The sequence below is a fragment of the Chiloscyllium plagiosum genome, unplaced genomic scaffold, assembly GCF_037043375.1.
Source record: "Chiloscyllium plagiosum isolate Xiang-an unplaced genomic scaffold, Cpla_swu_hap1 HiC_scaffold_34, whole genome shotgun sequence".
NCBI lineage: Eukaryota > Metazoa > Chordata > Chondrichthyes > Orectolobiformes > Hemiscylliidae > Chiloscyllium > Chiloscyllium plagiosum.
The window spans coordinates 29,383,967-29,396,080 of record NW_028270172.1 but is presented as its reverse complement, the minus strand read 5'-3'; the positions used below and the strand labels follow the sequence as shown (position 1 = coordinate 29,396,080).

General features: G+C 41.7%; 1 protein-coding gene across 2 annotated transcripts in view; it reads right to left on the bottom strand.

The window, feature by feature from the left end:
- The window catches only part of LOC122564412 (ankyrin repeat domain-containing protein 33B-like), a 43,854-nt gene extending 32,982 nt beyond the window's left edge, over positions 1-10,872 (bottom strand). Inside the window, exon 1 of one of the 2 annotated variants that reach the window (XM_043719238.2) lies at positions 9,530-10,872. In XM_043719238.2, the coding sequence (XP_043575173.2) occupies positions 9,530-9,880 (351 nt within the window). In that variant the 5' untranslated portion in view covers positions 9,881-10,872. The remainder of the gene's footprint in view (positions 1-9,529) is intronic. The other variant, XM_043719237.2, reaches the window with a different exon arrangement.
- Between the last annotated feature and the right edge of the window lie 1,242 nt (positions 10,873-12,114).

Genomic DNA, 12,114 nt, shown 5'->3' with positions numbered 1-12,114 from the left:
TGAGATTTCTTCACTGATGACGATTACATTATAAATCCAATAGGTCCTCAGGACTTGGGCTTTAAAATCAATAACAGCCTTTAGCTTACTCAATGTTGTATTACTTTACATTCAAATAACAATACAACATAACTGTCAGCATTCTCTTTATCAGATGGCATAACATGGAATTGATTTGGGGCAGTCAATCTAGATGATTAGTATAATACAAACAAGACAGAAAGAAGCTAAAAAGAAATATAAAAGGGTAGCTCACATGGAGGTAGGATTTTATTTTAAAGGTCAAACGGCATGTACTCACCCCTTTACTGATCGTTACTGATGATATTAAGCTAAAACCTTCAAGGCAGGATATAAAAATGCCCCCCACCGCAGACTCACAGATGATAGTAATTTCTGGAACCACTGGACTGAAACAATCTATCAGTTAGCTAAATGCACTGCATTGTGCAGAGAGGTAGCTGAATTGTTCAGTTTTATTGGCCACTTGCTGGTAAATGGGAGATTTGAGCCTTTCATCAGTCATGTTGTTAATCAGTCATTATGTGAGATCTACAGTAGAAAGGTTCCGAGAGGATGTGTTGCCTGGAAACATGTCCCTAATCACTCTGCACTGTCAGGTTCGGCAAGGACCCTAATGCAGAGCTGGTTGTTCCTCGGGTATAGCTAACATGGTTTCAAAACAAATATGAAATGTTATTCATCTCACCAGTGGAAAACATACAAAATAAGAAATTCTAATTGCAAACAATCAGCCTTGGTAATCTGTCTATTCATCTTGTCTTCTCACTAACGTTAACTATTTTCCATCACAGTCACATTGTGGTTAAGTGATATGGTGATGCAACATGATTCAGTTATGCAAATGGGATCAGCATGTGGGCAGATGTTAAATGATTGACCAAAATGTATAGGCAATATCTTCCAGAAAAGGCTGTTATTAGATGAGGAGCTCACCTTGCCCCAGTCCCTATATGGAAGGAAATAACTGCAGTAGTCTAGTGCATGAAGCTCTCTTTAACATCAAATGACAACATAACTATAATCAACAAACCTAGGAGGTTTTAGTTCATATCCTAGGAGGTTTGTGAATTCAGTTTACAGCAAGGCAACTCTTCGAAACTTTGATTTAAGGACAATATGGAACTGCTGGGTTGACCACTAAAGTTTTTAAAGTTCACAACTGTGCGAATTGTTTGGACAGACAATATTTTATATATTTGCAATCCTGACACAATTCTTCAGATGCCCAGAGCACATATTGTATATTTGGGTGCAGGGTATAGTCTTCTCCCATCCTCATTCCTGTGGTGTTTCATCTCTTAAAATTACTGAGAGGGCATCATTATTTGGAGGTCCCTTAAATTCCCAAAGTGTGGTGACTGTGTGACACTCCACACAATCAGCGGAGACCCGTAAAGTCACTTTCAGTGTTTTTCATGATGAAAGTGGGTAAAATACACTTTTCCATACCTCACCAGTTAACCCAACTGCTCACCAGCTGGAAGAAGTCTTATATACAAGTGAATACCCACCCTGTATGGAAAAGTGCTTAGGTGCCAGTTGTGGGTCAGCAGTAACTTACTAAACTTTGAATCAGAACTTGTGCATTTAAGCTTTATTCAAAAGACACAAATACAAATCTATCCTTTGTTTTGAATGAGACGTTAAGGTAATAGCTCATCTGTTCTGTCAGCTGGATGAAAACAATCCTGTGCCACTATTTTTAAAGAGGATTTGGACATTTTACCACAGCCAAGTTCTTGCTCATCCCTTCACCCACACCTAAAAACAAAAAGGTTTTTTGGTAATTATCTGATTTTTGATTTTATGAGCTTGCTGTGTATGATCTGGCTGCTATGTTTCCTAAATTAGAATGGAGACTATACTTTGCTGGTTGTAAAACAAAGGCAAAATACTGCAGATGTTAGAAATATGAAATGAAAGCAAATGATGCACAAAGTACTCAGCAAGTAAGGCATCATCATTTGTGGAGAGATGTTGCAGGTCAATGACCTTTGCTAAAGTATGTCTTAAAGTCGTTAAAGGCATTACAGAACTTACAGTTTAAAAAATAAATGTATAAATTTGCATTCCCAGCACAAACATTTTCAACAGAGGAATGCAAATTTGGGAGTAGAACTGCCTTATCACGCTTGCTTGTCAGTCCTTTCATTATTTAGTTATGGTTGTGAAAGTCAGAAATGTTCTTTGTTAGGACTATCAATTGGTACATCCAGCTCCCACATATATCATCTGTTTATCACATGTATGTTTGGTTTAAATATTATCAAAAAATTTTAGTTACTGACCTTTCGTTCAACCTTATTGCATAAATGGGTCCAAAAGGGTTAAATAACAAGGACAAGTGACATAGACTACACTTGAATTCCCTTGAGTATAAGAAATTGTAATACAATCTAAACAAAAAGTTCAGGATGATCAAAAGACTTGAAGGGGTGAGGAAGTCAGAAAAGTGGAGTAAGGTCTAAATTAAAGATTACAGTTAGACCTTTCAATAGTGAGGTCAGCACTGGGCTATGTAAATCTGAAGTTGTTTCCCCAAAAAGCTCTTATTGGTTGTTCAATTGAACATTTCAAGACAAAGATTGATAGTTTTTTTGTTCGTTAACAAAATTAATGGATATAGCTCCAAGGTGGGGAAATGGAGCTAAAGTCCAAATCAGTGATCTACATATCTTCCACTGACTGAAAGGCTATTTTCACTTGCCAAAACTAATCGTCATGACTTGAAAAAGTAATCTTGACATCATGTAAAAATGTGCATTTTCATAGACAACACATATTAGTTATGGCAGAGTCACTTATGTGTTTAATTTACTGAGTCCTAGGTCTAAAACCTGTTACATCCTGTTGATCTGGCATTTGCACTTTTCTTGTAAAGTATTGTCATTTTGTGACATTAGTCATTTAGGAATACGTTCTAAACCAAAAATACACATGAAAGGGAAGTGCCTCATAACGGCCAAGACAGCAATGTTTTTCCCACCACACCAAATTCTTTTGCCTTTCAATGGGTTGAAATTGTTCAGATACAATCTGCTTTTCTGTCTGATGCAAGATCATTGACCTAAAATGTTAATTCCATTTTTCTCTCCCCAGATGCTGCCTGACCTGCTCAATATTCCCACCATTTTCTGTTTTCATTTCAAATTGCCAACATCTGCCCACTGTTTTGATTCTATATCCTGTTGAAGTAATGAACTTCTGCTTTTGTGAGAAAATGTTATCCTAATCAAACAAAAAATCATTTTGGAATGGAGCATTCAGCGACTTAAAATGTTGCAGATTTTAACAAATAATTATTTGGCATGATTTAGGCCTGGATTTTCGCAATGGTAGAGAATGTCATAGAGTCATAGAGATGTACAGCATGGAAACAAAGCCTTCAGTCCAAACCGTCCACGCCGACTAGATATCCCAACCCAATCTAGTTCAGCCTGCCAGCACCCAACCCATATCCCTCCAAACCCTTCCCATTCATATACCCATCCAAATGCATTTTAAATGTTGCAATTGTACTTCCTCTGGCAGCTCATTCCATACACGTACCACCCTCTGCGTGAAAAAGTTGCCCCTTAAGTTTCTTTTATATCTTTCCCCTCTCACCCTAAACCTATGCCCTTTAGTTCTGCACTCCCCGACCCCAAGGAAAAGACTTTGTCTATTTATCCTATCCATGCCCTTCATAATTTTGTAAAGTCACCCCTCAGCCTCCGACGCTCTACGGAAAACAGCCTCAGTCTGTTCACCCTCTCCCTATAGCTCAAATCGTCCAGTCTTTTCATGTTTCACATAGGCAGCTGCCCACAGAGCTCAGCAGTTGTATGCACTACTCCTTTGAGATCTTGCAATATGAAGTACACAGATCAGACCTGTCAGGAGCAGAGCCTGAGATTTGTGATTCAGTTGGATTGCCAGGGATCTCCTTTGGAGAAATATGCTATGCCTTTTTGTAATATCCCAGGACACCTTCAGGAGAGATCAGATATCTTTTAGAAGAAGGAAGGTGAATGTTAAATAGAGACATGATGATGAAAAGGAAAGGAGCATAAAATCATGAACTGTTCAAACACATCACAAACACCAACACAGTCGACATCAAGGCAATTCAACATCTTGGCTCAAACCTTTTAAAAAAGATTGGAGTATCAAAAAAAAGGTTGATGATTTCATTCTGTTGAAATGAAAAAAACGTTTCTATTTCTGGACAAACGTTGCATGACTGATTTCACAACCATCAATTATCACAGTATGTGCCTGTCAGTTCACCATTTGATTGATGACTCCAGGCGGTTACAGACTCTGATGTGGGCTATGAATTCCAATATTTATTGTTATAAAGAACAATAAACTCATTGAGCTAATGATCGTTGTTATCAGGCTTTATGAGATAAAACTAGGAGAAAGTGAGGACTGCAGATGCTGGGGATCAGAGCTGAAAAATGTGTTGCTGGAAAAGCGCAGCAGGTCAGGCAGCATCCAAGGAGCAGGAGAATCGACGTTTAGGGCATAAGCCCTTCTTAAGGAATCAGTTTCCTGAAGAAGGGCTTATGCCGAAACATCGATTCTCCTGCTCTTTGGATGCTGCCTGACCTGCTGCGCTTTTCCAGCAACACATTTTTCAGCTCGTTTATGAGATAAAAGAATACAAATTTAGTACATAGCTTTTTATGATTAAGAGCTTTTGCAATGCAATAAAGGCTGCAATAGGTACTCAGAGCTTTAGTTTATTTAATCAAACATGCATCCTGAGATCCACCCATGGTTGACATTATAATCAGTTGACCTGGCAGGTGTAAAGGCAAAATTCGTTGTGTGGCAACTACGGATTGGCATCAGGATATAAAAAGGTGGGTAGAGGACATGAAGTGGCAGGGGTTGGTATGGAGGGGGCATGGAAATGTGTGAGAGGGTGAGGATGGAGGTGTGGGGTAGGGGCAGGATGTTACTTTTTTTAAATTTTGGACCCAAGCTCTGAAGCACTCCATCCACCATAATTCTTAACATGGTCTACCCAACAACCCATCTAACTTTAGGGTGCGTTTTTAGAAAACAGGTTCAGGGAGCTGAAAATTCTCCTCACTCCATACAGTTAACATACAGAAGAAAATCCTGGTGCTAGGCTCTTGTAAAATCTATTTTGCATACTGGCAAACATAATGTCTGATCCAACAAACTGGAATGTCAGTGAAATAAGAAAATCTTTCTCTAGGAAAGACTAGGCTGAGTCTTGTAACTCAGTGCTCCATTGTAATATCATCAGTAATAGGTCCAGTAGGGAATTCAGGAAAAACATCTTTACCCGGAAAAAGGGGCAAATATGGAAGTCTCTATGAAAAGAGTGGTCAAGGTGCACAGCATAGATCATTTCAGGGAATACTAGAAAAACACACTTTGGAAAAAAAAAGGAGATAGAAGGTTATGCTGCTGGAGCTTGATAAAATAAGGTGGGAGGATACTTGTGGAACCCAACACCATCATGGATTTGTTGGACTGAATGGCTGTTTCTGTGCTGTACATACTGCACTTCTTAATTCTATTTAACTCATTGACAGAATAAATTTGATGGGCTGAATGGTCAGAAATATGGGCACTGGAGTATACCTGTATATTCATATGATGTTGCACAACTTAGACAGAGGCAGGTGTTCGGCTGGAGCTCAGCGACTGTGATTTCTACACTGCAGAAAAATACACTGGACAACATGTAAAACTACAGGATTAATTGATAGTGAAGGGGGAGATAAAGGCCACTTGTGACTTGGGCACTTTGCCAAAATTTGCAGAAGTCTTTTAATCCTTGACAGTGAAATCGTCCCATCATCATGCCATAATAATACCAACTGAAATTCTGAACAGGCAGCATAGTGGCTTAGTGGTTAGTACTGCTGCCTCAAAGCGCCAGGAACCTGGGTTCAATCCCTGCATCGGGTGATTGTCTGTGTGGAGATTCCTCATTTTCCGTGTGTCTGTGTGGGTTTCCTCCCATAGTCCAAAGATGTGAAGGTTAGGTGAATTGGCCTTGCTAAATTGCCCATAGTGTTAGATGCATTAGTCAGGGGTAAATATAGGGTAGGGGAATGGGTCTGGATGGGTTATTCTTCAGAGGGTAGGTGTGGAGTTGTTGGGCGAAATGACCTGTTTCCATACTGCAGGAAATCTAATCTAATCAGTGAACTGCTGACATGAAGAAAGATTACCTAAAGAAGAAGCATGTGATTATTTTCATGCTTAGCCCTGTAAACAAAGGAGAATAGGGATGACTGCCATGGATAAACGAATATTTACTCTAGTACAGCAAATGTCAACCATGATCATATTGTCACCACTAAATCAGAAGGTTGCACCTTCAAACCACTCCAAGAACTTGCGCATATGATCTCGGTTGATATTCCAACACAATATTGAGGGAGTGTTCCATTGCAGAAAGAGGTGTCTTTTGGATGCAATGTTGAACCAAGATCCTGTCTGAGCGTTCACATGGAAATACAAGATCCCATGGTCAATTTCAAAGATGAGCTATAGAGATCTTCCAGCATTCTGACAAATATTCATCACTCAATCAACATCACTGAAACAATATAGCTGGTCATTTACCAACTTGCCGTTTGTGGAACCCTGACGAAGTGAGCACAATAATGTGGCTAGAAGAGAGACAGGATTAGCAATAAAAATTGTGGCATTAGTTCAATGATACTAGACTTTTTTTTGAAATGGAAGGTAAAACAGACTTGAGCAAGCTGGCATATTGGCCCGAGTTCTATGACAGGAATTTCAATTTGCCCACTTTCCAACATCTAAGTCACTGACAGCATACTCATGAGGTAAACATCCAATACCCATGGATGTCACTGAGATATGGAGCAGTCACCTATTCAACAATCACCCCTCTGCTCGCCCAAATACACATTGGCTGCAGATTCCTGAGCAGTACGGAATTCTTCTCCCATATTGAATTCCCTCATAATTTTACCCCTCCAATCTCCGACTTCCTTCAGCCTTTGAGCCCTTTCTGAGAGTTGTTATTTCTTCTAACTTTGACATCTTACACAGCCCTGATTTCCTTTATCCCAATGTTCCAGTGGTTATGCCTTCAACTGTATTTCAGCATAATTTCTGTGCTTAACCTCTCTGCCTCCCAGTTCAATCTGAAACTTTCTCTTCAAATTCTACTTTGACTAAGTGTTTTGTCATCTGATTGTTCTGTGGATCTGTTACAGAGCTATTTTTGACTTGAAACGTTAACTCTGTTTCTCCCTTCATAGATACTGCCAAACCTGCTGAGTATTCTCAGTACTTTGGGACAATACCATGCATTCTCAAACTATAAGTCATTGCCTAGGTGAAACCTCCTTGAATGTTTACTGGAAAACCATATAAATAACATCCATAGGCACTCTTATTTATTGCGGTTTTTAAACAATAGAGTGAAATTGGCTTTCCAATCCAAGGACGATTCATAAATTGAGAGAGTTTCTAATGGTTATGGTAAGTGCTCCAACAATTTCTTCAACTCCATCTCTTAATGCCTTGGAGTGAAAACTAGAGATACGTCTATATTTAAACCCCATCAGTATTTTACAAGGACTTCAACTCAATTAAAATAGGGAGAGAAAATGGGGTGGGATGGAATGAAGAGCTTGGGCTAAAACAGCCAAGAGGTTAAAGCAAAAGCTTTCCTTTAGAGGAGGGGGTGAGAGCAAAATCCAGCTCATCAGGTTCAGTAACAAATGTAAGTTAATAACAAAATACATACTTGATAAAGACTGAACAGAAGTGATAAAATCAAGGAATGTGATAAGTTAAAATGGGTGTTAAGAACATTAGAGATTAGGTTACAACAAAAGTCCAATTAAAAGTTCTATGTTGTAGTGCATTTGGACAAAACATGAACTTAAAGATCACGGTGGCCATCACAGAGACCTGACTACAGTGCTGGGTATGACTTGGAGATAAATATTCCAGGTTATATGAACTTTAGAAAGGGTAGGCACAATGGAAAAAGAGTATCAATATTAATAATGAATACTAATAAAGCATAACAGGGGATATTAGTCAGACAGATGAGCCAATAAGTAAAAATATTAAGTGTATAACTGAAGAATATAAATAAATGGAAGACTCTGGTGGGAGCTGTTTATAGCTGTCCAGCCAGCGGTGATAAAACAGCAGGTTACATAGACATAGAGATCAAAAGAATTTTTTTTAAAAACAAGACACAGAGTTTTAATGTCATAGTTTTAATTTCCTTATGTAGTGGGATAAGCAACATAATTCCTAGCACCAAATATGTCAAAATCTGTTCAAGACAACTTCCTGCAAAACATATTCCAGACACAGCTGTCAAAAATTCAGGTTTTAAAATTTAAATGTGTGAGATTTTGGAAGGATGAGACAGGAATTGAGCAGAATAGACTGGGCAGAACTGTTGCTGGTTTAAACTATCTATACACATTGGAAGGGGATCAAAATATGTATGATAAAATAAAAGACCGATATACAACAGCTCCATGTGTATAACTCAACAACCTTGGTCAACAAGAAAGTGTAGTGCTGGAAAAGCACAGCCTGTCAATCAGCATCCGAGGAGCAGGAGAGCTGATGTTTCTAGCAATAAGCTCCTCATTCCTGATGAAGAGCTTATGCTCGAAATGTCGACTCTCCCGAAATGCCTGACCTGCTGTACTTTTCCAGGGCTACACTTTTTGACTCTGATCTCCAGCACCTGCAATCCTCACTTTCTCCAAGAAAAGTGCAAAGTCACATAGTATTAAAGGAAATATCTGTTATGTAGATTATGAACGTTAGAGATCCCACAGATTGGGAGACACATAAAAAACATTAATCGGATAAAAATTAAATGGTAAGTACCATAAACATGGGCATTTGAAGAAAGAACTTCAGGCTCATCAAGGACAACAATAAATGTTTTTACAAATATATCAACAAGAGCAGTTATGAGTAAAACGATTACCTGATGATAGACATGGGTGATATTGTAATTGGAAATCAGAAAATTACAAGTTTATTTACTTTGTACTGTCTTCACTGTCAATCTTTTGAGATGAAATACCAGAAATAAAAAAAGAAAGTAAATGAACTGAGGGGAAATGCAATATATGTGAAAGAAATGCTTCAGAGTGGCTACATCCATCAGAGTATGAACGTGCAAGACAGTGTGTCTGTCTGTGTCTAGACCTCAAGCTATGTGTATGCATGTTGGCTGGCAGTATGTGTACTTTCATTTGTAGTGTGGGTGTTGGGGTTTAGCAGTGTTTATGTATGTGTATGCACCTGGCAATGTGAGAATCTGTGTCTGACAATGTGAACACGCATCTGGCAGTGAATGCATGTTCCTAGCAGCATGTGTGTGTGTGTGTGAGCGCGCGCGCGCACATGCCTGCATGGTATTTGTCTGGCAGCATGTCCATTTGTATCTGCCAGCATATGCAAGTGTACATGTGTATTTATACAAGCGCAAATCATGCCCCAGTTCCTCACTTACTCTTCCATTCCTGTCCTTCTCCATCACCACCTGTTCGCTCAGCTCCTGACACATCAATTCCTTAAGTCCAATGGCATTGTTTATGGCGCAGGCCTGGTACAGGCTAAGTGGCCCATTTTTTGCGATCTCAGCCTCACTGTTAATTGACTGCAGGTCAGGAGGATAGAAGGAATCATCTGACAAGATACTGTAGGTATCAGGTTCCTTGCCTGCCTCACCATTTTCCTCAGACTCGGCATCCTCCCACTCCTCTTCGAACACCTGCTGGAGATGGGTTGTATTGGGTGACATGGCAGTTGTCCTGGTTTTCTCACTGTCCTCTGCCAATCGCAGCTCCGTCATCAGCAGCATGTGGTGGGGTCCCCAGCAATAAAACAGAGAGAACTGAGGAGAGGCAGGCAGGGAAACTCTCACAACTACCACCCCTGGGAACCCATTGCCCTGGATCCGAGTGTGCGATAGTTCTTTGCTGACACAAGAGTTCCAGGCGAATGAGAGTCAGGCTCCTCAGACAGAGGTCCTGGGGTCAGGGTTGTGAGGGTGCTGGGGTCAGGGTTGTGAGGGTCCTGGGGTCAGGGTTGTGAGGGTGCTGGGTTCAAGGCCTTGGGTGGGGGGAGGGGGGAGGGGGGAAACAAATAGTGTTGAATCCTGATGAATTGGGTCCTTGGAGGTTAAAGGAGTAGAATCCCAGGATGTTCCTTTTGGGTTGGATGGGAAAAGGAATGGGCTACAGTCTAAGGATGTTGGGCGGAGGGGGAAGTAGGTTGAAGTCCTGGGTTTTCTCTGGGGATGGGGTCTGAGGTCCGAGTTCTTTTGGGGGTGGTAAGGGGAGGGGATTAAGGTCCTGGGTTTGAGGGGAGAAGGTGGGTTAAGATCCTGGGGGTTTATTTTTAGGATGGTGGAGTGGGTTGGGAGCTGGGTGGGTGGGTGGAGTGGGTTGGGAGCTGGGTGGATGGGTGGGGGGGATGTGAGTGTTTGGGCTCCTTGTCTCCCTCGGTGCCTGTCCCTGTGGGTTCCTCCCGATCAGCGATCATCCTTGAAGCCCCATGTCCTCGCTGCCGCTCCCCGGGTGCGGAAAGCCCGCTCTGAAGCCGCACCGCTCCGCTCACTCTGCGCTCGGGGCTCGGGCTCTCACTCGGAGCCGCTTCCTCCCCCCAGACTCCAGCTCCGGCTCCAGACCATGCTGCTCTGACACATAGACACGGGGCAGCGGCTCGGCTCTAATCCGATGACAGGAGCTCGGCTTTAAAGCGGCAGCGGGAGGAGCCTGAAGCTGCTGTGTTCTTACTCGGTCATTGGGACACCCCCCCCCCCCCCCTCACAACACACACACACACACGGCCCGCCCCCATCCCCATGGCCCGGGGGGGGGGGAGAATCCCAGCTCAAACTCAGATCTTCACCACAGGGTGGGGGGAGGCTCATTTACTTCCCCTTCCTCATCAAATCGCGTACCACATACCCTCCCACCACTCTCCGCCCCCACCCCCCACCCCCTTCCCCCACTCTATCACCCCCCACTCCCTATCCGTACTCCTATTCAATCCATTTTCCTCACTCAATCCACCCTTCTGTCTACCTCCACTTCACCCTTTCACACTCCTCCCTCCCCTCTCCCCTTCCCCAGCTATCCACAGGGAGCTGGCTGACTCATCTTCACTGTGGGGGAGGGCAGAAATCAGCCCCACCCCTAGACCTGAAGGTCAGCTCTCCCCCAGCTCCCTGGGCCAGGAGGCCGTCATTGTAATGGGATCTATCTCACTGTAACTGAAACCATATTCATGCATACATTTTGGTCAGGCTGGAGTTGGGGAATTCCGCTGGGTTTTCAGACTCGAATTTCCATCGCGGTTATTTACCACAGGTGTCCCCGTGACCGGTTTCCAGTAAATGTCTAGTTAACAATGGTCTTTAAAGAGCATACTGCACTGTTGTTTTGGATTCCTTTATTACTGGGTGGAAGTCGCCGTGTGGACAAGGACAGAGGCAATAGACTGTCTGCTCTCGACCTCAGTCTGTCATTGACAGGCCTTGTAACCGTTGAATCGAACAGATGGGTAATCGGATGCTCTGAAATTACTTTCCTCTTTAAGTACAGGAGGCTTTTTTTGGCAGCCTTAAAATTCACATTTTACTTGTTGGGGAAAAAGAAACTTTCAATAAGTTGACGATCGAATTGGCTGATTTTTTTTTCATTCAGGCAGTCGACATAACAAACACACGTTTCTGTTATTTGAATTGAATTTGATGTTAACCATTTACTGTTTACACGGAGTAATGCGAGCCCGAGTGAGGCATGTGTGTTGTTCAACTGTGATATTTAAAACTTCTTACAGCAAGTCGCAACCATTGCAGTCGGTATAAATAATAATGAAATGTTACCAATGGGAATGATGTTTTCAGTAATTAAGTGTAGTAGTAAAGTCATTACTTTTCTGAGATCATATTACAATATCTCTCTTTAATCTTTCACACCATGTGCGTCTGAGCCAAGCATACACTATTTCCGCGATCATTTCCCCCTCTATTGGAAACAATTATATTAGTCACAAATAAGATGCATTATAACTTTTGAACAGGTAACC